Raw genomic sequence first — 27,811 nt, forward strand, 5'->3', positions numbered from 1 at the left:
GTGTTGAGTTCATTTATTGGTTCAAAATATATTCTCACTCAGATTAATTTGTATCTCATATTAGGCCTATACCGAAATAACTTGTTTAAAATAAAATACTGTGGCATCTAATGACGGTTATTGTCACGGGGATCCTATAATACCCGTAACTGAATGAAACACGATTGTCCAAATATCTCTCCTAACTGTAAATCTATTAGATATCTCTGTAACAGGCAGTTATACCCGCGTTGGCTCGTCTAGGTATGATCAGAGATAAGATCTTATATAAAGTATATATTATTATAGCACGTTTAGTACACTAGAACACAACAAAAACACAATACACTTTGGAATCTGTATTAACCTACGCTGACAAATGTACTGCCGCAGTAGTTAATTAACAACAACAAATAATAACAACCCAGAACTGATCACTTAATTAGTTAATCTCTAGGTGTCTAGTTTACACAATATGCTAATCACTTCACCGTGACACAACACCCACACGTGTGATAATTGAGAAACGCTTCCAGGAGAAACTTAATTAATAAAGGAATTACAACTCTATTCCTAACTGGTTAATTTTTAATTAACCCTTACTACTCGTTCAGTAACGTGTGATAATTGAGAAACGCTTCTAGGGGAACTTAATTAATAAAGGAATTACAACTCTATTCCTAACTGTTTAATTTTTAATTAACCCTTAACTACTCATTCAATAACCTTGTAATACAGACTTAATACTGGTACCTATCACAATAAAGACAATAACCTACAGTTTACCTAGGTCCTCTAGGATGACTGGCTAAGCCTTAATAATTATTTAGACCAGTGAGCCTACAGTATACTGCGTCAGATGACCGGCAGCACCGTCTAAATAATATTGGTATAATACAGTATTAAAATATTTAAAGTCACATCAATCACATCAAGGTTATACAACAGAGCAGAAATGATATTTACCAAGTCCAAACGGACTAACGTTCCCTGGTAGCCTTCCAATATGTTTCTCCCCGATATCTCTAAAACCCTAGCTATTTATTATAAAATCGAATATCGCCTGGGGATACATCGCGGCACCGAATCTTATCATGTGGATTTCCACCACGACCACGCCGGCATATTTTTCTTAGATCGCTAGACTTAATGACGCCGATCGTCGCCAAAATCACGGTCGTCGAAACCGCACTCGCAGAGGTATTACGTAACTACTGGCCACATGGCCTCCGCACCTGGCTGGGTGTGTATTAGAATGCACGGTCGCGCGAAAGTATTACGTAACAAGTTGCCCACCTGGGCTAAGTGCAATTTGGAACTGCACACGGCCCTCTAACACAATTAATATCGCCACAGGCGAAAACAAAATTAAGAGCATGTCCCGTCACAGTTATAAACAATAATTTGAAACTTAATATAGTTCAATATATTCACATTCATGTAGAAGAGATGCATTTAGGTTTCAATTGTTCTGCATCATTTCGGAACGTTACTAAATATAGTATCACTGTTCTGAATAAACGAATTTCTCTCTTTCAGAGAGTGGCACTTCTTCCCACTAAGGGGGTGGATAAGACACTGGACTGTTATATGCCAATGGTGTTTTTAAATTATTATAATAGGTAATATGGTATGTTATACCCTGTGGATAATTAGAAAACACATACTTACATAGTCCGTAAATTCGCTGAGCCGTGCAGACGACGATCAAGCACACGTATGCATAATTTACCGTACTAGCCCGTGGCATTTTGAAACAATCCCAAGTCATATACTATAGTACTGTATTTATCACAAAGATTAGGAGTTTAGTATTGGAAACCGTGGTATTTATTCAGTGAGCAATTTGCATGTGTTAAACGTAGTGGTAGGACTTAAATTAGAGGTGGCGCTTGAGGTGCAATCACCAATTAGATCGTAGAATTGGTCACACCCAGTGGACGAGTCCATGTTCCCCCCTCCCGTCTTCGTTACTACCAGTGTCTTGGCTAGTACATCAATAGCCGTGATACGTATTCAGTTGATAATTTGCATCTGTTAAACGTAATGGTAGGCTGTAAATTAGAGGTGGAGCTGGAGTTGCAATCACCAATTAGATCGTAGAACTCGTCGCACCCAGTGGACGAGTCCATGTTTCCCCCTCTATTTCGTTACAACCAGTGTCTTAGCTGGTGCATCAAAAGCCGTGGTATTCGATGCCCTGTATATTAGAAAGTGTGTGTGTGTGTCTACATATAGACACACACACACACACCCACACATGATAGCATGATAGAAACTTAAAGAAAATTCTCTTCTTAACTGTTTAAGAAGTTTTAGTCTATTAACTACTGAGTTGCCTCCCCCCCCCCCCCCCCAAACAAAAAATCCTAGCTACGGCCCTGAAAGCATATATATTATAGAAGTAAAATTACGCTTTAGCTACTACACAAATTAGCACGACCAGATGCACACTGAAATTACAGAAACTGAGAATAAAATGTATTTTTAGTGATCAAAAGGCTCTGTTAGTCAGAAACATCTCACAAAAGCAGTCCCTTTAATAAAGTTGTATATTATTTGCTTCTTCTTCTTTTTTTCTTCTTTTTTTCTTTAACAAATAAATTTTAACATGTTTTATTTTTGAATAATTACATTTTTGTTATATCCACTACAATATAACGTCATCCCATTGGTCCAGACGTTAATTTATCGATGAATGTAAAGTCGTCAGGGAACGTCATACCCGATGACGTCATTTTATATTGGCAATTTGTCTCATTGAGCGTTATTGTTTAAAATGTATAATTTAAAATAAAATATGAACTTTTAATATTATTATGAGTAAGTATGTTTCAAATTCAATTATAAGTATTGTCTGTTATATGTGTTACGTTCATATGGGTATGAAAAAAATTCATCCAAAAACGTATGTGAGAACGGCTTCGATGTACGTAAAAGAAATAACAGACAATCCTTACTTGATACATACAGATAATATACAATGCTACTATTTCAAAATTACAATTGTTTGCTGAATGTTAAACGAAATATGCAAATTACATCAATTTTGAAATTCCTTCGGTAAAATATTATTTGTGTGTACGTGCGTGCGTGTGATTTAAGAGATGCTATATTCAAGAACAAAATAATAATTTGTTTAACAGTGCACATTATACAATTTTGCGATAGTTATAATTTTATTATATATAAATTTTAAATTTTTTTACGATCCCCCTCCAAACCTCCCCCAAAGTTCCCTTGGCATACCACCTCATGTCACGCCCCCCCCCCCCCCCCCCGTGAATGGATTTTCTGGATCCACCAGTGAATAATAACATTAAAAGTTCATATTTTATTTTCATTATTTTTTTCTTTCTTTTTTTAAAATTAAAACAAGAACGCTCAGTAAGATAAATTACCAATATAAAATGACGTCATCAGGTATGACGTTCCCTGATGACGTAATTTTTACATTCATCGATAATTGAATGAACTCCCGTTGCTACGACTGGACCAATGGGATGATGACGTTATACTGTAATGGCCGACGCCATATAACCGTAAATAAAATGTGTTGAGTGCGTCCTTAAATAAAACCCTTCCTTCCTTCCTTCCTTATATTGTAATGAATGTAAGGGAAATTTATAATTATTGAAAAGTATACACTGCATGTATAAATGGCATCCAGTTGTATTCAACAAATTGCAAAACAAAAAGAAGCGAAATTAACATGTGGATATTTTACATATTTTTTATTATGCGAACTCAAAGTATAAAAGTGTCTAGACTGTGATGCGCATTGCTTATTATATTATGCGAGACAGCTGTGTCCATCATAAGTTACATTTATAGCAGTTACCTCTGGCAGTGGGTTTATTATTGTTGTTTCAGAAATATTTCAAAAGTTCATGATCATCTTTGGTATCTAAGACATATTCATATGGAGAGCCAACTATCCTCAGTCTCTTAGCCCCAATGTCCAGATGTCACTTCAAAACTTGTAAACAATATTTGTAGGGAAACCCTGATTGCGAGGATGTGTTCAATTTTATAATAAATTCCAAAAGCGAATAGCCATTTTCTTGACTTTCTAGTTTACTTTTTGCAGTGACACTATACTCTTAGAATCTGCAGTGTTTAACTTCATTTGTTACGATTTTAATGAGTTATGAGGCATGTAAAATGTGAAATAGCATACAACTGCATTAGAAATTAAGTATAAAAGTGTAATTTTCTCCATAATGGCGTAATCTTGAAGTAGTGGCAAATGTAGGTGTGGTAATGTCATGTTAAAAGCAGTTACATGTAGGTGTGGTAATGTCATGTTAAAAGCAGTCACATGTAGGTGTGGTAATGTCATGTTAAAAGCAGTCAAATGTAGGTGTGGTAATGTCATGTTAAAAGCAGTCACATGTAGGTGTGGTAATGTCATGTTAAAAGCAGTTACATGTAGGTGTGGTAATGTCATGTTAAAAGCAGTCAACATGTAGGTGTGGTAATGTCATGTTAAAAGCAGTTACATGTGGTGTGGTAATGTCATGTTAAAAGCAGTCAAATGTAGGTGTGGTAATGTCATGTTAAAAGCAGTTACATGTAGGTGTGGTAATGTCATGTTAAAAGCAGTTACATGTAGGTGTGGTAATGTCATGTTAAAAGCAGTCACATGTAGGTGTGGTAATGTCATGTTAAAAGCAGTCAAATGTAGGTGTGGTAATGTCATGTTAAAAGAAGTCAAATGTAGGTGTGGTAATGTCATGTTAAAAGCAGTCAAATGTAGGTGTGGTAATGTCATGTTAAAAGCAGTCACATGTAGGTGTGGTAATGTCATGTTAAAAGCAGTCAAATGTAGGTGTGGTAATGTCATGTTAAAAGCAGTTACATGTAGGTGTGGTAATGTCATGTTAAAAGCAGTCAAATGTAGGTGTGGTAATGTCATGTTAAAAGCAGTCAAACGTAGGTGTGGTAATGTCATGTTAAAAGCAGTCACATGTAGGTGTGGTAATGTCATGTTAAAAGCAGTCAAATGTAGGTGTGGTAATGTCATGTTAAAAGCAGTCACATGTAGGTGTGGTAATGTCATGTTAAAAGCAGTTACATGTAGGTGTGGTAATGTCATGTTAAAAGCAGTCAAATGTAGGTGTGGTAATGTCATGTTAAAAGCAGTCAAATGTCATGTAGGTGTGGTAATGTCATGTTAAAAGCAGTCACATGTAGGTGTGGTAATGTCATGTTAAAAGCAGTCAAATGTAGGTGTGGTAATGTCATGTTAAAGTCAGCAAATGTAGGTGTGGTAATGTCATGTTAGCAGTTACATGTAGGTGTGGTAATGTCATGTTAAAAGCAGTCAAATGTAGGTGTGGTAATGTCATGTTAAAAGCAGTCAAATGTAGGTGTGGTAATGTCATGTTAAAAGCAGTTACATGTAGGTGTGGTAATGTCATGTTAAAAGCAGTCACATGTAGGTGTGGTAATGTCATGTTAAAAGGTAAGTCATGTTAAAAATGTAGGTGTGGTAATGTCATGTTAAAAGCAGTTAAAAGCAGTTACATGTAGGTGTGGTAATGTCATGTTAAAAGCAGTCAAATGTAGGTGTGGTAATGTCATGTTAAAAGCAGTTACATGTAGGTGTGGTAATGTCATGTTAAAAGCAGTCAAATGTAGGTGTGGTAATGTCATGTTAAAAGAAGTCAAATGTAGGTGTGGTAATGTCATGTTAAAAGCAGTTACATGTAGGTGTGGTAATGTCATGTTAAAAGCAGTCAAATGTAGGTGTGGTAATGTCATGTTAAAAGCAGTCACATGTAGGTGTGGTAATGTCATGTTAAAAGCAGTTACATGTAGGTGTGGTAATGTCATGTTAAAAGCAGTCAAATGTAGGTGTGGTAATGTCATGTTAAAAGCAGTTACATGTAGGTGTGGTAATGTCATGTTAAAAGCAGTCAAATGTAGGTGTGGTAATGTCATGTTAAAAGCAGTCAAATGTAGGTGTGGTAATGTCATGTTAAAAGCAGTCAAACGTAGGTGTGGTAATGTCATGTTAAAAGCAGTTACATGTAGGTGTGGTAATGTCATGTTAAAAGCAGTCAAATGTAGGTGTGGTAATGTCATGTTAAAAGCAGTTACATGTAGGTGTGGTAATGTCATGTTAAAAGCAGTCAAATGTAGGTGTGGTAATGTCATGTTAAAAGCAGTTACATGTAGGTGTGGTAATGTCATGTTAAAAGCAGTCACATGTAGGTGTGGTAATGTCATGTTAAAAGCAGTCAAACGTAGGTGTGGTAATGTCATGTTAAAAGCAGTCAAATGTAGGTGTGGTAATGTCATGTTACATGTAGGTGTGGTAATGTCAAAAGCAGTCACATGTAGGTGTGGTAATGTCATGTTAAAAGCAGTCAACATGTAGGTGTGGTAATGTCATGTTAAAAGCAGTTACATGTAGGTGTGGTAATGTCATGTTAAAAGCAGTCACATGTAGGTGTGGTAATGTCATGTTAAAAGCAGTCAAATGTAGGTGTGGTAATGTCATGTTAAAAGCAGTCAAATGTAGGTGTGGTAATGTCATGTTAAAAGAAGTCATGTCATGTAGGTGTGGTAATGTCATGTTAAAAGCAGTTACATGTAGGTGTGGTAATGTCATGTTAAAAGCAGTCAAATGTAGGTGTGGTAATGTCATGTTAAAAGCAGTCACATGTAGGTGTGGTAATGTCATGTTAAAAGCAGTTACATGTAGGTGTGGTAATGTCATGTTAAAAGCAGTCACATGTAGGTGTGGTAATGTCATGTTAAAAGCAGTTACATGTAGGTGTGGTAATGTCATGTTAAAAGCAGTTACATGTAGGTGTGGTAATGTCATGTTAAAAGCAGTCACATGTAGGTGTGGTAATGTCATGTTAAAAGCAGTCACATGTAGGTGTGGAGACGTAGACCAGTGGTATAGTGCTCGCTTGATGTGTGGTCGGTTTGGGATCGATCTACGTCGGTGGGTCCATTGAGTTAATTCTCGATCCAGCCAGTCCTCCACAACTGGTATATCAAAGGCCGTGGTATGTTCTAAAAGATCCCTTGTTACTAATCAAAAACCGAAATCATGGAGTGGTCGCAGCGAGTTTTGTCTCTAATAATCTCTACTGACGCCATATAACCGTCAATAAAATGTGTTGAGTGTGTCGTTAAATAAAACATTTCCTTCCTTCCTAATAATCTCTATGGTCCATAACCATATTTCCAAAACCATATATACGTAAATAAAATGTATCGAGTGCATAGTCAAATAAAATTTTACACAATGCACAATACACATAATAATATTCACATACTATCAGTGAATTTTCAGTTGTGTAGATAATTATATGTATATACTGAAATGTTCCTATAAGATCATGAGAACATAAGAATACTGTGTGGTTCTCTCTGTGTATGTGCATTGCTAGGCCACCTATCATTGGGTGGTGCATTTTCATAATAGAATACTTTTTGGGGCAACAACTACATAGAGTCCTCGTGTACCCCACTCCACACACACATACACACACACACACACACAGAGAGAGAGAGAGAGAGAGAGAGAGAGAGAGAGAGAGAGAGAGAGAGAGAGAGAGAGAGAGAGAGAGAGAGAGAGAGAGAGAGAGAGAGAGAGAGAGACAGACAGACAGACTACATTATATTTTTAAAAGCCCAAATAAGGAAGGAAAGAAGGAAACGTTTTTTATTTAACGACGCATTCAACACATTTTATTTACGGTTATATTGTGTCAGACATATGGTTAAGGATCACACAGATATAGATAGGAAACCCGCTGTCGCCACGTCAAGGGCTACTCTTTTCGATTAGCAGCAAGGGATCTTTTTATAAGCACCGTCCCACAGACATGATAGTACATGCCACGGCCTTTGTTACACCAGTTGTGGAGCACTGGCTGGAACGAGAAATAGTCCAATGAGCCCACCGACGGGGATCGATCCTAAACTTACCGCGCTTCAAGCGAGCGCTTTACCATAGTGCTACGTCCCGCCCCCAAGCCCTAATATGTCCTGAACTGGTCACAGGGAAAAACTGGGATCCACTACTCATTTGTCACCAGTGTTTGAGGGACACTACCCTAAACAGTTTTTAGATTAGGCCATAATCGGTACTCTTTTATTTTGGTGCACCAAAATACACACACATGCGTCAGTGGTATGTATTACAGTGAAACCATCGACGGGACCTATTAAAAACTGGTCTTAATAGTGTGGTGGTCCTTATACCGAATTAGCAATATTCAGAATGATGATTGTTGGTAAATATTGATTGTGGATTTTACGTCCCACCCTCCTCGAATGTCGTCAGCAATGTCTCAACTGATATGATATGATGACGGTGTATTGGTATTTGCATTAAACTCCAAGAACAATCAAGTGTCAAGCCTCGTAATTATTACACAAAAGATATTAACAACTGCGTGGATAAATAACACCCTCCCGACGTGATAGGGTGTCCGCTGCCTAAAGGTAATAAAAACGCGTGACGTTTGGGCCACATTTCCAACGATTCTACAAATTAACTATGACGTTCTAATTTGTAGACCAATTGTTTGCTGGTACGCAAATACCTTTGTGTTTTCAGCTACATAAACATCTGTCTATTGTTTGGGAAACACCTTAATTTTAACACCATGGCGTGGACAATTAGACAATATTTTACCACCTTGTTTATTTTGTTTTCTAGCTTGTGCTACATAACAGGTCAATTCTGTGGTCGCATGTTTCGTGTAAAGATGCACTGAAAACGACCGTTGGGTCTGATTTTACTGGTCGTAATCCGTAGTGTCGGTGTGGTCTTTTTTCTTTCTTCTTTTTTAAAAATATTTGTTATTGTCCCCAGAATATAAAATGGCAGTGTTAGGGTTGGGGTGCCATGAGCTCACTGTCTCACAATATTTTTTAAATGTCCTATGGTATACACAGTTTTATATACATACATATAAATGGCAAAATATATACACACGAATAGATATAATCCACACACTTTATGTATATTGTTGTTGTTGATATTTTGTTTTTGTTGTTTTAATTTTAAAAAATTAATTATTATTATCTGGCCAAGAAGGAAAAAAAAAGATAGAGGAGAAGATGTTATGTACGGAATTAGTATTGATACCAGAAAGTATTATGAAAAGGTGTGTGAAGGAGTATAAAGTGCGAAGAAGGTATTTTAGAAATAAATATATCTCAATATTTGATAGATTTAATAAACTTTTATGATGTTTGAAATAAATTATACCACTGCTCCCATTCTGTCTTGAAATCTTCATAATTACCATTTTTATATAAAATACATTTTTCAGTTTCCAAGTTTTCTTTAATTATAGTTTTTAAGGCAGAGAAGTCTAATTTTTGGTTTTGTATTTTCATGGAATAAATATAATATTTTATGTTAATAATTAACCAATTTATTGCATATGTATTTTTTTTTAAGCAGACCCAAAATGGCAATATGTTTATCTATAATTATGCACTCTTCTATAGTACTGAACATCCAGTGTCGGTGTGGTCTTAATACCGGAGTATTTTCACTATAAAATAAAAAGGAAATATTCCGGTCTTTAAAATATTGGTCTTTATAACGGGATGATCTTATACTGGGGTGGTCGTTATGTGGGGTTTTACTAATATTATCAATTCAAAGCCTGTGGTCCTCTGCACTACATGACATGCATTAATGCAGGATGTCCACTAAAAATCCATGACTTAATTATCATCAAGTGACCATACTTCAATTTGCCTTGCGGCTTCGCCTAAATTGTTCCAATTTTTATCATGTTTTCTTTTTCACAAGAACAGGTCGAAAGTCTGTCACCTGCTTGCTAGTTTTGTGGAACATCTTCGGCAGACACCAGCCCAAGGTGTCACAATACTAAACATTATGTATATATATATTCATATATACTCTTAAAGGGACATTCCTGAGTTTGCTGCAAGTTTTAATATGTTTTAATATTAACAGAGCCTTTTTAACGATTGTAATTACATATCAAATATATTGTTCTGCATAAAATATTAGTGGCTGTATATTAAACGTGTTTCTTATCGTTCTAATATTTTTACTAGGTTAAATTTCATTTTATTTCCTAAAAAATAATTTAAATTATAAAATATAAATACGAAATTATCTGAAGACAAAATCCAGTTTGGTCTTCTAACAAATATTAAGACGACCACAAACACATTGAATATACAGATACTAATATTCTAAACAAGAAAATATATTTAATATGTAAGTTTAATCGTAGAAATATTTTATTAGTCGGAAACATCTTACAATGCAGCAAACTCAGGAATATCCCTTTAATAAATGTAGTGGAACTCTAATAATAATGTACAATTGCCAAAATTGTAAGGTATATTAGCTGTGGGGGATGGTTATATGATAATAGTGGATTAATTGGGCAAACATTACAACCGGTAGTTCAGTATTATAGTAGGTTTTATGACCACCAAAGATCTTGAAGGACGATTGGGGTCAGAAATGAAATCGCAAATTCAAACAATAAAAATGATTAAAAACAAAACAATAACAACTGTATGATCAACAGAATGAAAAAGACTGACAGAAATAATGTTCTACAGTGATTAATCGACCTTCCTGGAAATTGTCTAAAATCGAGATGACACCCCACGCATGTGTACGGGGTGAACGCATGCACGTGAAAACTATGGAATGTGTTTCGGTGTGTTGATAAACAGACCTGAACATTCTTTACTAGGATGTCTGTGGTCAAAACGTATGTTCGGTCTAATAGCTGATATTAACATCAATATTACAGGTTCCCCTACCTTTTTGAAGAGTATATATTATGAAACCAGTTTGGGATTTTAAGAAGTACATAACTCTTATGAATTTGCTACATGGGTGAAGCCTACATACATTTATTTAGTCTTCTTGTCACGGGGATCCTATAATACCCGTAACGGAATAAAACACGATTATCCAAATATCTCTCCTAACTGTATATCTATTAGATCTCTCTGTAACGGGCAGTCCAATACCCGCGTGGCTCGTCTAGGTATGATCAGAGATAAGATCTTATATAAAATATATGTAATATAGCACGTTTAGTTCACTAAAAAACACAACAAAACACAATACACTTTGGAATCTGTATTAGCCTTAAGCTGACAAATATATTTGCCGCAGTTAATTAACAACAACAATATAATAACAACCCAGAACTGATCACTTAATTAGTTAATCACTAGGTGTCTATTTTACACAATATTCTAATCACTTCACCGTGATACAACACACACACGTGTGATAATTGAGAAACGCTTCCAGGGGAACTTAATTAATAAAGGAATTACAACTCTATTCCTAACTGGTTAATTTTTAATTAACCCTTAACTACTCATTCAGTAACCTTGTAATACAGAACTAATACTGGTACCTATCACAATAAAGACAATAACCTACAGTTTGCCTAGGTCCTCTAGGATGACTGGTTAAGCTTTAATAATTTTAGACAGTGAAGCCTACAATTTACTTCGTCAGTTTACCGGAAACACTGTCTAAATAATATTGGTATAATACAGTATTAAAATATTTAAAGTCACATCAATCACATCAAGGTTATACAACAGAGCAGAAATAATATATTTACCAGTCCGGACGGACAACGTTCACTGGGAGCCTTCCTATGTTTCTCCCTAATATCTCTAAAACCCTAGCTATTTATTAAAAATTCCGACTATCGCCTGGGGGCACATCGCGATACCGAATACCTACAAGTGATATTTCCACAGCGACCAAGACGAAAAGAATTAAGAGCATGTTCCGTCATACTTCTCCACAGTATAAATATGAGAGCCCTTTCTGGAAGTCAGTGCTCCCGCCCGATACCGACCCCGGTCGGTCTGCTAGTACTCCCTTGCACTTGCCAGCGCTCCCCTCTTACACTCACCCCAGCCTTTTTCCTGTCCTGGACAGAGGAGCCAGCCGAGGCAGGCACCTGCCCCAATGATAGGCGTGCGCTAAAACGGCTTGTTCTGAATGTGCACGTAAAACCCTATGACCTTACCTGGAAGTCAGTATGTGAGGCAAAGACCGCCATACAAGAACGCACTACAGTGGTAAAAGAAATGTATGCAATCGTCAATACGTTCACATTGCTCTCCACACAACGTGGACACCTTACAACGGACGATGAACCTGCATGTATTTTGTGTTATCATATTTAAAGAAAAATATCGAAAATATCTACTGGCCATTAATTTTGTTCAGAATGTTTTTTGTTAACGGTAAACCCAGCTGCAAATACAATAATGGCAAAACACGGATAAACCATTGCTGAACTTCTTGTTGAATTCCAACAGATGGTCATGAAGTGTAAGGTTCAATCTGGTCTTCTTTCTCTGTTTGTCTTTCTCTGTCTGTCTGTCTGTCTGTCTGTCCGTCTCTCTCTCTCTCTCTCTCTCTCTCTCTCTCTCTCTCTCTCTCTCTCTCTCTCTCTCTCTCTCTCTCTCTCTCTCTCTCTCTCTCTCTCTCTATTCGGGTCATCAGCTGTCAATATTCATGTGTGCTCACGTAGGCTACTTGTTATATTAAGACAAAAAAATACCGTTGCATTGGGAATCGAATACGTGGAACTTTTAGTGCGGCAGCAATTGTACACAACAGTACTGTATACGTCTACAAACCAACAAATGCAAGAATGGAACATGGAGAGATGTTTTATTTAACGACGACGTCTACACATTTATGTTGTCTTTTTTTCTCTCTCCTCTTTTTAGGCACCACCGGACACGCCGGGCACCCCGTTTATTCATGAAAAGTCCCTACCTTTATACAATTAACCAGGTTCTCGTTGAATGTTAAAATATATAAATGTTCATAGAAGTGTTTGTGCTTGGATTATAATAAATTATTTAGTGTATGCTTGTGTTTTTGTTTTCTTTGAATATATTTAGTGTATGTTGATTAAAAATTATTTACAAGATTCTAACCTGGTTTGCGGGCCTGAGGCCTAATTCACAAAGCTCTCTTAGGCTCTAGACAACAAAGCATCCTCTTTACAAGTCTTTTAGCATTGTACTGCGATATCGCAAAGTTGCGATAGTTTAGTGAAGCTACAAGCCGGGAGGTCCAGGCCTATTTTCTACGTTTTGTGCATATTTGACCATTAATTATCACAGCTGATATGTAATGTCGAAGGCGTCTTTGCACGAGGCAACGATCCCTTCGAAGCACCAGTGTTTCAAGAATTTTTCTCTTCTATTAGGCCGTTCTAATGCGGTAAAAGATTCAGTTTCGACCCTTGAATATACTAAATGTTTGAAAAGTGTAATTTCATTACATGGCTCATTTCCTTCGAATAATTTACGTGTGGTCCAAATTACCCATATTGCTTTACTCCAGAGAAAAATTCCCAAGTTCGACGCATAGTTGCCAACTTTATGTTTGATTCCAAAAATCATTGTGTCTGAATTTGTTGCAGTGAAAAAAGGCGTGCAAGACTGAGTCAAATCATACAACTGTATTTATTTTGTGTTGTGGAATTAAAACTTTAATTTAGTTTAGAGAGAGAAAGACCAGGCCCCGCGCTTGTTTATAAACAACTGCCCTGATATGGTGAAAGAGAGTTCACGGTGTCTGGGAAAGTCACTTTCTAGCTTGCAGACCAGTACAGCGGTCAAGCTTTCTTTTGCTTTGCGCAAATTTAATTGCCAATTTACTATTAATATGATGAAAATACACTTTGTATAATAACGATTAAGATTTTTGCGAAGAATGGCTGCGACGGGAGAGATTGTCACACCACAACCTGAGATAGTGGACAGTGAAGCAGAGAAAAGTGAGAACTTTAAATTCGACACATGGTCGAAAGAGCTGGGACTAACTAGGAAAACAACGCAAGTTTTGCGCAGTGAAGAATTAAATTCAAGAGAAGTGCTCATATTATTAGATGCCAGAGACGTTAAAGAAATCGGGTTGCTTCTGGGGCAATACAAGTTACTGTGGTCATCAATAGAAGAGATGAAAAATGAAAATGGTGCACAACAATCGACTACGTTGAGCATGGAAGATCAGGAATCTGCTGATATCACAATCAGAGATATCCGCAAACAAACGGACGGACTGACGCAAGTAGGTAAGAGGCTAGATTGCTTGCTTGCGGGGGGTCACAATAAAACGGTAATAACTCCATCAGCCAACTCCGTTATGGACCCACGGACAATTCTGACCATGAAAGCGCAGGCTAGAAAGGCTTTGCATATAACTCAGTTTTTAACAGAAAAGGTTAAACACAGAAGGCAAACCCGGCGTAAGGAGTTTGTACTCAAAACCAGCGACTCGGATAATGAGCACATTCTGATTAAAACGGAAGATGACCATCCGTATGCAGGTATTTTTGTTGAAGAATGGGGTGCCGCCAATTGCCGTCTGCTGAACCAGCTACTAACGTCAAACACGCTCGACCGGGCAGAGCTCGAATACTACCTGGCATACACTACAAAAATATTCGAGTTTGCTGAAAGATACGAATGGAACAGTGTGCTGGACTTTGACTACAATTACAGAGAACTGCAGGCCGAGCACCAATTTAAATGGGGGACATTTGCTCCACATATGGAAATCCAAATATTAACACCCAAGAAACCCCGGTTTGTATCGCAAGCGTCACCTGGAAGCCGTGAAAAACGCGGAGAAGACTGTAAAATCTTCAAGGCAAAAGGCAACTGTCCTTTTGGGGCCAAGTGTATCTATTGTCACCCAACGCGGCAGGCCAGCAATGACGCATCGCCACAGCAGGCAAAAAACTGGGAGTAACGGGTAGGCGCACGTCTGCCCTAAACTTGGCAGCTTGGGAGAGCGAACTGCCTCGCGATTTCCATGATCGAGATTTTATCGTGAATGGTATTCGTGAGGTGTCACGGGGATCCTATAATACCCGTAACTGAATAAAACACGATTATTCAAATATCTCTCCTAACTGTATATCTATTAGATCTCTCTGTATCGGGCAGTGTATACCCGAGTAGCTCGGCTCTAGGTATAAACAGAGATAAGATCTTATATAAAGTATATGTAATATAGCACGTTTAGTTCACTAGAAAACACAACAAAACACAATACACTTTGGAATCTGTATTAACCTGAAGCTGACAAATATAATTGACGCAGTTAATTAATTAACAACAACAATAATAATAACAACCCAGAACTAATCACTTAATTAGTTAATCACTAGGTGTCTAATTTACACAATATTCTAATCACTTCACCGTGATACAACACACACACGTGTGATAATTGAGAAAACGCTTCCAGGGGAACTTAATTAATAAAGGAATTACAACTCTATTCCTAACTGGTTAATTTTTAATTAACCCTTAACTACTCATTCAGTAACCTTGTAATACAGAATTAATACTGGTACCTATCACAATAAAGACAATAACCTACAGTTTACCTAGGTCCTCTAGGATGACTGGTTAAGCTTTAATAATTTTAGAACAGTGAGCCTACAATTTACTTCGTCAGTTTACCGGAAACACTGTCTAAATAATATTGGTATAATACAGTATTAAATATTTAAAGTCACATCAATCACATCAAGGTTATACAACAGAGCAGAAATATATATTTACCAGTCCGGACGGACAACGTTCCCTGGGAGCCTTCCTATGTTTCTCCCCGATAAATCTAAAATCCTAGCTATTTATTATAAAATCCCAGACTGGTCCAGAGACAGTACGCGCGACCGAATCTTATCATGTGCATTTCCACCACTCCCAGAGTCGATATATTTTCTTAGATGACCAGACATACTGTCGCCAGTTCGCCAGAAATCTCCCGGTCATAAACCGTTCTACCGGAGTTATTATGTAACTACTGGCCACATGGCCTCCACACCTGGTCTAAGTGTGTATTGGGAACAGCTCGACCACCGTCGCGCGGAGGTATTACGTAACAAGGTGCCCACCTCGTCTAAGTGCATATTGGGACTGCACACGGCCCTCTAAAACAATTAACATCGCCACAGGCGAAAAACAAATAAGAGCATGTTCCGTCACACACACACACACACACACACACACACACACACACACACCCCACCTCAAAAAGGATATTTCCTCTACTCTAGGAATAGGGAAATATACTACATTAAAACAAAATGTGCGTTAACCGACGCATCCGGGCATTTATAACACATAGTAATAAGGTGACTACCAGTAATCACACTGAGTCTCTGAGTCCCTGGTATCCAATAAAATATATAAAAACAAAACAGAAATCAAGAACGTCAACACATTATAACAACGTTCAACTTCGGGACAGGGCATCAGCGATTACATTGGAAGTGCCCTTGATGTGTTCAATGGTAATTGGGAATTCCTGCAGAAGAAGACTCCATCTCAAAACTCTCTGGTTGGTGGCTTTCATTCTGTGAATGAAAGTGAGCGGATTATGGTCTGTAAAGACAACCACTTGATGCACTGCCGATTTCACGTAGATCTGAAAATGCTTCAGAGCTTGTACCATGGCCAAGGCTTCCTTCTCTATAGTGGAATAGTTCACCTGGTGTTTGTCAAACTTTTTGGAGAAGAAACTTACAGGATGGTCCAGTCCATTTTCGTCTTCTTGGAACAGCACAGCTCCAGCTCCCACTTCACTGGCATCCACAGCCAGCTTGAAAGGCATTCGGTAGTCTGGTGCTGCCATCACGGGAGACAAGGAGAGCATCTGCTTGAGACGGTTGAATGACTTCTCGCATTCGTCTGACCACTGGAACTTCGATTGCTTCTTTTTCAGTGTCGCACGTTTTACAGGTTTTCTCCGATAGGCATGCTGTCGAATCGGTGTAGCGTTGGGTTCCAAACGCACATCCTGGATTAAGGTATTGGCAACCGTTGGAAGGTCCTGACAAATGGAAACATTGTCTTGTATCAATGTAGTCAGCTTTGCTCGCTGGGGGCTCAAGTCTGCTAGAATCTGGCTGTTGGTTAATTTGATCTCTGCAGTCTTGACGTCATCACAGGAAATTGAGTGTCTCTCAGTTTGGACAGGTAATACTGGAACTATCGGCAGTCTGTCAAAATAACCTTTTAGCAAATTGATGTGACAATACCTACTTTTCCTGACCCTATCAGGAGTGTTTATCACATACCCTGTCTCATTAACCCGTTTGTGCACAACATAGGGACCGAAATACCTGTTCTGTAATGAACCCCGTTTAATGGGAAGGTATGGCAGCACCTTATCCCCTGGTTTAAATTCCCGACTCCTAGCCTTCCTATCAAACACTGATTTTATTTTGCTCTGAGCGTAGCTCAGATGCTTCCTAGCCTTCCTATCTCTAACTCTCTTATTCATTAATACTTCCTTGTCCATATAATAACCTGACATCTGATCCTCCATCTCACCCTCAGTTAACAAGGTAGTGCGAGCTGCCAACAATTTTGGATCAGCCCCCTGCTCTAGAATTAACTCTTGTCTATTACAAGGTAAGTCCCCTCTATCAAACACAACTGGTTCATTTACCCTCTGCGGGAAATCAACAGGTTCCACCACATTTAATTCCTCAGTTGACTTATCTACCATTTTACTGATAACCTCATCCACTCCAATTTCATGGCTCACACACGTATCAGACAAATCACAAATACCCTCTGGGTCTCGTGTTACCCTACTGGCCATAGCCCTAGTCATTACAGAACAGAACAGAACAGAACAGAACTTTATTACACTCTAAGCCATCGTTCGATGGCATTTGAGGAACACATATATACATACATATCAGCGTCAAGATAACAGGCTTCAATAAAACAAATAATTCATATACTGTACATACTAGAAGTCTTAGGAGGAACAGAAAGTTTTGTTAATAATAGTTATAAATTTACATAGCTTTCTAAGGATGCCAATTTTTTTACAATTAAAAAGCTGCTTAAATTTATGAATATTTGGTCTAATGGTATAATATTTATGAATATATTTACATCTTTCTTCAGTAAATTTTGTACAAACAAATAAATAATGAAATTCATCACCAACGTCATCAGTAGAACAATAAATAAATTTTCTCTCTGCATATAAAATATTGGACCACCTTCCTGTCTCAGTAGGTAAAAAGTGATTAGCAATACGAAATCTAAGAAATACATTACACATAGTTTTATCCAATATATTAAAATACTTTTCAAAATTCAAGTTCTCTTTAAACCTTAAACCTTTAAAAGTTAAACCTTTATTAGATTTTGAAAGATCGCTTTGCCAGTTCTGCAAAAACTGGTCCGAGAGTCTTTGTTTAACTAATGTTTTTAACCACGTAATTTACCTAAAAGTTTGCTTATCCCAAATATTGTTTAATCCAAGCCTATAAAATATATCTCTAACATTAATAATCCATTTATGGTTTGTTCCACATTGTAAATAGCCATAAAATAATAGTTTGTAGATCTGTACTGATGGCTTGGAAGGTTTATCAGTCAAAAGACGAGCCCCAAAACACACAATACGCAATGACAGTATAAGTAACAGTGGTTTTCTTCCAAACTCCCCATACAACATATAAATAGGAGTACTTTTTCTTGCATTTGCTAAGTATCGTAAAAACTGGATATGTACATTTTCTAATACATTAATGTTATCAAATCCCCAGATTTCACAACCATAAAGTAATATAGGAACAACAATTGCATCAAATAATTTTAAACGATATTCAATGGACAAACAGTATTCATTTGATTTCTTTAAAATATAAAACATGGCTTTGCGAGCCTGCTGTGCTAAATATTTGTTGCATATGTTAAATTTATTATTTTTTTCGAACCATATTCCTAAATATTTATATTCGCTTACATTTTCAATTTCAAGAGTACCTAAGTGGAAAACTTTCTTATAGTCCTTTTTTGTACCTCCGAATATAACAATCTTTGTTTTTGTTACGTCTACTGTTAGTTTCCATGTTTTACAATATGTGTCATAAGAATTTAACGTGCTGAAGGTCACTTTCGTTTCTAACCAATAGGGCTGTATCATCAGCATATAACATAATAAATAGTGTTAGACCAATGTCAAGATATATATCAAAATCAAAAGCACTAATTGTAATTCCTTTGCACTGTTGAGACTTCAAATAGTCCTCCAAATCATTTAAAAACAAGGAGAATAAAAGAGGTGATAAATTTTCTCCTTGCCTCACGCCAATGTCACAAGTGAAATATTTAGAAAGTTCACCGTTCTTTCTAACACATGATTTAATTCCACTATACATACTATGAACTATTCTGAAATTTTTTCCATCAATGTTATATTTCAATAGTTTGGACCAAAGTCCTACTCTCCATATAGTATCAAAAGCTTTTTTTAGGTCAACAAAAGCACAATATAATTTTTCTTTTTTTCTTTTTAACAATTCAGTTATTGCATAAAGTAAGAAGACGTTATCATTAGTGGAATAACCTTTTCTGAAACCAGCTTGGGATTCCGATAAAATATTATTGCTCTTAACATATTCAGTTAATCTGTTGTTAAGTATGTTCGTGAACAGCTTACTAAAACACGACAGTAAAGTTATAGGTCTATAGTTCTCAACACTTCTCGTGTCTCCATGTTTTTTATATAAATTTGTAATAATACCAATCAGCCATTCTTCTGGGAAAATTCCACTGTCCATAATTAAATTAAATAACGTTACATAAACCAAAAGGAATTTGTCAACTGTAGTTTTGATATACTCATTTATAATGCCATCGTGACCTGATGATTTATTATTTTTAAGTTGTTTCACAGCTTTCAGCACGTCAACAGTAGATATAGGCAAATTTAAAACATTGTTTGCATCAGCTGATTCAGCAATCTTATTTACATCACATAAATTATCACTATCATCATTTTCATACATGTAATTATTATCTTTAAAATAACAATAAAACTCTTGTAACGAAGGACTATTGCTTGGCATGTCGTGTTTTTGTTTCATCAGTTTAAAGATACTCATGGGGTCAGTTTGTAAAGTTCTAGAGAGATCATTCTCTAGTTTCTTCTGATGTGCGTTGCTGTATTTTCGTATTATAGTTTTGTATTGTTTACTCGATGATTTTAGGGCTTGCAGACTATCTGTACTGTTTTGTTGACGGTGATTTCGTTTGGCTACATGAAACTTATTTATTGCCTTTACACAGTCTTTTTTAAACCACGGCTTGTGAATAGGTTTAACGCGTTTGACACTGTGGTTGTTATGTGGTGTTACAACACCAAACACCGCACCGGCTTTTTCAACAAAGAGCTTGTTAATTTCATTAACTGCTGAGTCGATGGCTTTCTTTGGGTTGTGAGTAGTGTTCAATAAAGTATTCAGTATAGTGTCGCTCTCTGTCTGGCCAACAGCATCTTTGAAGTTATTTGTAGAGTCGCATTCCATCTGCGTGGCTTTGTTTTATATTGATGACACGTGAACGATGTTGGGGTGTCTTGAGTATTGCAGTTCACTTTCAGTTCAATTGCACAGTGAATATCCGAATATAGTGCGTTGAAATCGCACACCTTAAAATTATATACAAAACTAAAAACGTCATGCGTAGCAATGGAGTAGTCTACAGTACTTACACCTTTACATGTTACTTTCCCGACATACTTATCATCGCCAATCCTACCATTTAAAATATAAAGATTGTTCATTTTACACATTTCAATAAGTTTGTAACCATTATTATTTGGTTTCCCGTTATCTTGGTTATGTCTTTCAGTTGGTACATGTAAGGATTGTAAAATATTACTATCATCCATGCAGTTGAACATAATAATATTAATGTTATTAAAACACACTATATCATTGTCAATATTTACATAATCAGATAACAAGTTAGTTCTGGCATTAAAGTCACCAAGAAGAAGTAACGGGATATTCAATAGTAAGTGTTCACTTATTTCTGAGTTTATTGTTTGAAACGTATCTTCATTATTGTTTATTGTATGGTGATCCTTCAGGTGGGATATAAACAATTCCAACTATCATACTTACATTGTCGCTCAGCAACTCTGAATTGATTCTAAACCATAATATATACTTAGATTTACCTTCTACAGTAAAATCAACATTATTTACATATTTTGTTTTAACCGCTAAACCAATACCACCAGACAATTTCACCCAGTGACATTTTCTATTTTTCATAATAAATGTATAACCAGGTATTTCTATGAAGTCTAAATCGCTGGTTTTCGTTTCACAGAAACACATTATATCATAGTCACATACAAACGACTGGAATTCAGGTATGTTTAACTTAGATTTTAAACCACACACATTCAAACACAACAATTTTAGGCAAGCAGGTAGGCACACTTTGTTAGCTAACAGATCACAATCTGATCCTCCTAGCCACCCCTATACGTGAGTCATCTCCGAACATGTAGCTTGGGCTTGGACTGGGGCTTGGATTTGGCGATTGTGACAACTACGTTTACTTGCATGCATTTCGGGGCTTGTCTCACTTCTAGGTCGAGTCTGTCGAGTAGAGTTCAGTGGTTCTGCAGCATTTTCTTTCGGATAAACACGATTTCCATCAATAAATAGTTTGTCTGCAACAAAAGAAACCCTCTCATTTTTTCGTTTCACCTCTCTGAAAAGCGGGAAAAGTAATCTTCGCCTCTCTACTATTTCGTAGGGGAACTGTTCCATAATTACGTTTGGCTTTCCTTTTAACATGAACGACTTTCTACGCACACTTTCGCGGTCATAGAATCTTACACACGCAGGATATCTACTCTCATCAACCTCACTCTCTTCTATTGGTAAAGGGCTGTCTTTAATTAAAGTGCTGTTCCAGATGTATGATGTATTAGGCTATATCAATCGACATTTTGTTTAATATGATTAGAAAAATAAAAATAAAAATTATAAAAAATTATATACCGATATATTTCCGATTAAAAAAGAGTCCCCTGAAAAACAGAATCAGCTGAATTCGTTTCGGGAGTTTCCGTAAGATTTTACCCGTGACGTCATGAAGGGAACCCATTTCGATAATCAGCGCCATTGTGAATACGAAAATTTAGTTCATTGCTTCTTTTGTCTTTATTATGGTTAAACGGTGTATTGTTGGCGGCTGTAGCAACATAAAAGCCGATGGATTTAGTTTACACGCATTTCCTACTGATGCTGCTGTGAGAAAGTTGTGGGTAAATGCCATTAAAACAACGCGGAAAGACTGGACAGGAAGAAATGTCCGAGACCGTGGCGATAGCCAAGTTGTATGCAGTGGACACTTTACTTTCGATTCGTTCGAACTAACTTGTCGTCTGAAGCGAGATATGGGAATACCTTGTCTTATGGTTTTGAAAAATGATGCCGTGCCAACAATTTTTGTGCGACACAAAACGATTGAACAGAGTCCTGGATGCAACAGGCCGACTCCATCCCCACCGAAACGACCAAGGAATGCATACAAGAAGCGAGAGGTAGCTAGGGTAAGTAGGCCTAAATGTTAAATATTCACTGAAATATAATATATAAAACAAGACACATGTACACATACGTACTCAGTGTTTCTGCCAGAAATTGTTCTTAGACTTTGGGTATGGCGCTATAAAGAATTGAATGCAACCACAGTCAACGGGGTATTGGGGTGGGTGGGGGAGGGCTCCCCCAGAAAGAAAATAATTTTAGGGTTAGGGTTAAGAAAATCATACAGTCGTGATCAACAAGAGTAATTAATTTTGTCAAATGGTTAACCAAAAACATATAGGTATAATGGCGCCATACTCGTTTTACCCTCTGGCACAAACCCTGAATAAAAATAAGAATAATTTATTTCCATAACACCCGCATATGGGCAGAGCAAAAATAACAATTTCTCTCACTCTCTCTCTCTCTCTCTCTCTCTCTCTCTCTCTCTCTCTCTCTCTCTCTCTCTCTCTCTCTCTCTCTCTCTCTCTCTCTCTCTCTCTCTCTCTCTCTCTCTCTCTCTCTCATGAAACAAAATAGATTGCAATCAATTAACGTAAACAAAAATCAACAATGTGGACGTAAAACAATCCATTTCGGTAAATAAAAGTGAAAGCCTTCTGGTAAACAGGAAAGAGTGCGACGTTTCTAACTGCATTCAAGTACAGGCGCTTACGAAAAGTATCGTACCACGCATGTGCGGTTCATCATTTTCCATTTTTAAGGCCAGTACATGAAACAATATGTTTCTTAACTATGCACAGTTGATGAAAACTTTGTTTAATATTTTTTCAAAAGGAAAAAATCATTTTGTCAAGCGTTCTGGTCCGGTCCACATTTTACCAACTCCCATCGCTAACACTTGATGTCAATACTGATAGGCATTACATTCATACCAGTGAATAGCAGTGTTCTACGTTGCGACCAAAATGTTGGCATGGTGAATGATTGAATGTATTATCGTCGCCATCTGGCGACTGACTTCAAAAACATCTAAGTATTAAATTGTTTGCCATGTGTGTTCAGAGTCCTAACATCGAAAACAAATGAAATTTGTTGATATCATTGTGCAGTAGGAACATTTCGTTATTTACGAAGTTGTCCGATTGATCACTGTGAATTCAGTATTAATTGTCAGTACTGTTCGGAACTCATCGTTGATTTTATTGATTTGGCATAACACAGTTAGGGACTTTGACGATATGTCATTGGGGGTGGGGTGGGGTGAGGTGGGGTGGGGGTAGGATTATTAAACCACCGATGCCCCAAATTCTCATGCTCACTGATAACACTTTATATCATGTCAATATAGATAGGCAGTATGCCTAATAGGTTTGAATAAAAAGAAAATTATACCCTCAGATTCATTTACAAAATTGTTCTGAATAGATGTTTACTCTTTACAGCATAATTTGACTGTAGGCTATATACCTAAGTTCAGGCAAATTGTACTATATAGTATGTATATCTCAGTATTTCAAGCATAACACAATTAGGGTCATTCTAATGTGTGAGATTTTTTGTGCTGGGGGTGTCGTTAAATATTTATTTCCAATCATGTTTCAGACCATACAAGCTGTCATAGATGACACTGAAATTGCTTCTGCTGCAGACATTGATGTACATGTTGACCACGATGCAGATGTTACTCATGTACAGGTAGGCTACATATATTGAATTAAAAGTAAATGTACTTTATATCAAGTGTTCAGGTGATATGGAGATATTATTTAAAGTTTTGATACTGGCAGTTTCCAATTGCATTGTAGTTAGCCTCAGGCAAACATCTGATAGCCAACCTTTCAATTTTTTTTAATTGCCCTTGGCTAAGTAGTACCAACGGTTTCTTCAGGCGTTTTAGCGAATGCTAATTTTTATCCTTGATAATTACATTTATATGTCCATATACCATATACTTTTTCCAAATGATGAAAAGGTATCAGCTTTTTTTATATTTTTGCAGGTATTGCATGCCTAATGTACTAGCCATATGCATGTCTTTATGTGCATGTTTAGAAGATGCAATTTATTTTTTAGGAACAATTGCCTGTTCAACCTACAGATGTAGTCCATAATGTACATGTAATGTGCCAGACTCAGCGAACTCAGAAGTCCAAGCGGATACAAACGTTAATAACCAGTAAAACTGTACACCAAGGTACCTTGAATTTTAGTTTTCAACACTCTGAAATATCTGTACTGTACTAGTATATCATTTGGGATTCTTTTTTATATCATTTATATTTTGCTTCAACAGATCTATCTATGTATGCATATATATATATATATGTAATCTGTTGAAGCATATTAATTATGTATTTAATATTTAAACAGGATGTCAGGTGAATATCAGACCTGCCTATAGGAGCAGAGGTATACAGTGTAATCTTCCATCAGCATCTACACCAGCTTCCAGTTATACTACTGAAGATGTTGAAATGACAGATGTCGACAATGACCACTATACTGATGTTGATGATGACAGCTTTGAGAAATCTTGCAATGAGTCATTGTACGAGCCAGGCTCCAGCCTGTACTATTCAGAGCATAGCAGCTCCATTGATTCTCAGTAAGTATGGTCTTTTTTTGTATTCAGTTTTTTAATTTTGTAATTTAATAAATTAGTACATATATTATATAAGCTGTCCGGCATTCAGAAAACAAAAAACAGCCCTGATAGCTGAGGTGTGTGCCCAAGGCAGTTTGCTTGAACCATAATTGGATATAAGCATGGAAATAAGTTGAAATAAATAGTAATAATAAGATTAAATATGTCTTCAGCCACAGTGGTCTCCATATTTTTACACCCATTTTTCAATGTATTTCCCTGATTTTTCAGAGTGCATATTGTACCAATTTATGAACATATTCTTCGTTTTGTTTCATTATTTTCTATTATTTTAAACAATGATTGCGATAAACATCAATTAGATATTGTACATAAGTTTAAAAAAAAAATCATCTGTTTGTTGGCGATATTAATTTGGACTTGTTGGCAAATATTATTTGTTTTGTGATTTTCATTGAAAACGTTGCACCATTGTTCTATGGATGATCGGAACCACAGCAATTTTTGGTTTGGCCTTATTATGTGTTATATTTTTCAGATCCAAGATTAGCAACAATGTTCACAGTGAACGAAAATTTATTGTTTTTGAAACGGCACTCCTTGCCCTATTTGTTGTGTGCCGAGAGTGCTTTTCATCCACAACATGCCATGTAAAGCGAGTGTTTGGAACATACATAGAAGTTGAACAAAATTGTGAAACATGTGGAGAAAAACGGATATGGTGTAGCCAGCCATTCCTGGGCACTGTTCCTGCAGGAAATGTGCTTTTGTCCAGTGCCATTTTATTTGCAGGTGCACTCCCAGGAAAAGTTCTTCGAGTATTTAAAAATCTATGTTTAGCTGGGATTAGTATCAGCACATATATGATGCACCAAAGACACTACCTGCAACCTGCAATTACTGAAATATGGGAAAAGCATCAGAGGACATTACTCGAAGAAATAAAGTCAAGAAAAACACCACTTGTTCTTGGAGGGGATGGTCGGTGTGACAGTCCTGGATACTGCGCTAAATATGGGTCATATGGACTAGTAGATGAGAAAACAGGGAAGATAGTGGACATCAAACTGGTACAGGTTGGGCTCATAATTTATTTTTGGTCTATTTCTCCAAAATTTAGAAAATATGCTTCTTGAAAACAAAACATGTAGCCTTTGACATTATTTATTATATTAACAAATGAACATATACATGAATCATACCATGATAATATCAAACAATATATATACCTAAAAGCAGAACTAAATTAAAAGTGTTGCCACAGTAATGATAGTCTTGTTTCAGGGCTAGCTCTGGGGGTACAAAACATTTCGCCAAATTGTGTCAGGCAAATATCAATTATTACATGATTTTTTTCCCGTCAAATTAAAATAAAATTTGTCAGTTGTTCCTAAAATTGGCGAATTTGGCGATTGACAAAGCTAGCCCTGTGTTTGTATTTCATTCTATTTCAGAGTAATGAAGTGAAGTCCAGTGTTCACATGGAAAAAGAAGGCTTGATGCGCAGTTTTGCATTTTTGCAAGACATGGGACTAACTGTCAATGTTTTGGTGACAGACAGACATCCACAGATAACCAAATGGATAAGGGAAAATTTACAGGATACTCAGCATTTCTTTGATGTTGGGCATATAGCCAAAGGTAGATATTCTTATATAGCTATATATAAAAAATAAATATACACCACAAATATGAGTGATTTAGTGCCAGCTGAAAATATGCTTGCTTATACAAATGGCCTATTCATTTATAACTATAGATGTTTTACTAATCATTTTGACAATATTAAATTTACACAAACTGTTTCACATAAATGTAGATAGTGCAGATATGTTCATTATACAATTCATTAATAGCTTATAACCTTGAGAGTTTTATGTACTTTGTGTAGGTATTAAGAAAAAACTTGAAGCTCTATCCAAAGAGAAGGAATGCAATGAGGTGAAGGCGTGGATACAAAGTATCAGTAATCACCTGTATTGGTGTGCAGCCTCCACTCCAAACCAGAATGGAGCGACCATTGTGGCAAAGTGGAAATCGATAACAAACCACATACAGAACATCCACTCTGGACATGGGGATGATCTTTTTGACCATTGTATGCATGGAGACTTGAACGATGGACCAAAGCATAAGAAATGGTTAAAGCCTGGTAAGTACCTCTATGTAGGCACTAAACCCTTTTTCAAGGCAGGACGTAATTATAAATGTGTTGATTGCATCATTAAATGAAATATCCCTTTCTTCATTTTAGCAGAAACTGGTTTTAATAATGAAAAAAGAGAATACCGTGTGCTGACAATCAGGATTTTTCAAAAAAAATTCTCAATAATCTGAAAATAAAGTTTTATTTATTTTTCAAATTATATCTCTCTCTCTCTTTCTCTCTCTCTCTCTCTCTCTCTCTCTCTCTCTCTCTCTCTCTCTCTCTCTCTATATATATATATATATATATATATATATATATATATATATATATATATTGAGGGGGCGGGGCGTAGCCCAGTGGTACAGTGCACGCTTGATGTGCGGTAGGTTTGTGATCGATCCTTGTCAGTGGGGCTCCATTTGGCCATTTCTTGTTCCAGCCAGTGCACCACGACTGGTGTAACAAAGGCCATGATATGTGCTATTCTGTCTGTGGGAAAGTGCATATAAAAGATCCCTTACTGCATTTAAAAAAAATGTAGTGTGTTTCCTCTTGACCTGTCAGAATTACCAAATGTTGACATCCAAGCCAATTATTGAATAATCCATGTGCTCTAGTGGTGCTGTTAAGCAAAGCAAACAAACTATATATATATATATATTGCTTCCAAAAAACTATAATTAAAAAAGACAACAATTTGCA

The 27,811-nt window shown here is 36.6% G+C and overlaps 2 protein-coding genes across 2 annotated transcripts in view; one reads left to right on the forward strand and one right to left on the reverse strand.

The window, feature by feature from the left end:
* Nucleotides 1–27,811, reverse strand: part of LOC121368795 (sortilin-related receptor-like) — a 117,485-nt gene that overhangs the window by 43,439 nt on the left and 46,235 nt on the right. The window lies entirely within an intron of this gene.
* Nucleotides 21,825–26,592, forward strand: LOC121368808. Its single transcript, XM_041493554.1, has 5 exons — nucleotides 21,825–22,414; nucleotides 23,958–24,050; nucleotides 24,429–24,549; nucleotides 24,726–24,960; nucleotides 25,499–26,592. The coding sequence occupies exons 1-5, from the start codon at nucleotides 22,028–22,030 to the stop codon at nucleotides 26,094–26,096; spliced, it is 1,434 nt and encodes a 477-aa protein (XP_041349488.1). The 5' UTR covers nucleotides 21,825–22,027; the 3' UTR covers nucleotides 26,097–26,592.

This window comes from Gigantopelta aegis, chromosome 3 (assembly GCF_016097555.1).
Source record: "Gigantopelta aegis isolate Gae_Host chromosome 3, Gae_host_genome, whole genome shotgun sequence".
In the NCBI taxonomy this organism is placed as follows: domain Eukaryota; kingdom Metazoa; phylum Mollusca; class Gastropoda; order Neomphalida; family Peltospiridae; genus Gigantopelta; species Gigantopelta aegis.

Excerpts from the sequence above, each read along its gene's own strand:
- LOC121368808 (XM_041493554.1), top strand. The coding sequence starts at position 22,028 with ATGGTTAAACGGTGTATTGTTGGCGGCTGTAGCAACATAAAAGCCGAT. Across the intron at positions 22,415-23,957 it reads AGAAGCGAGAGGTAGCTAGG|ACCATACAAGCTGTCATAGA; the intron begins GTAAGTAGGCCT and ends ATCATGTTTCAG. Across the intron at positions 24,961-25,498 it reads AGCAGCTCCATTGATTCTCA|ATCCAAGATTAGCAACAATG; the intron begins GTAAGTATGGTC and ends TATATTTTTCAG.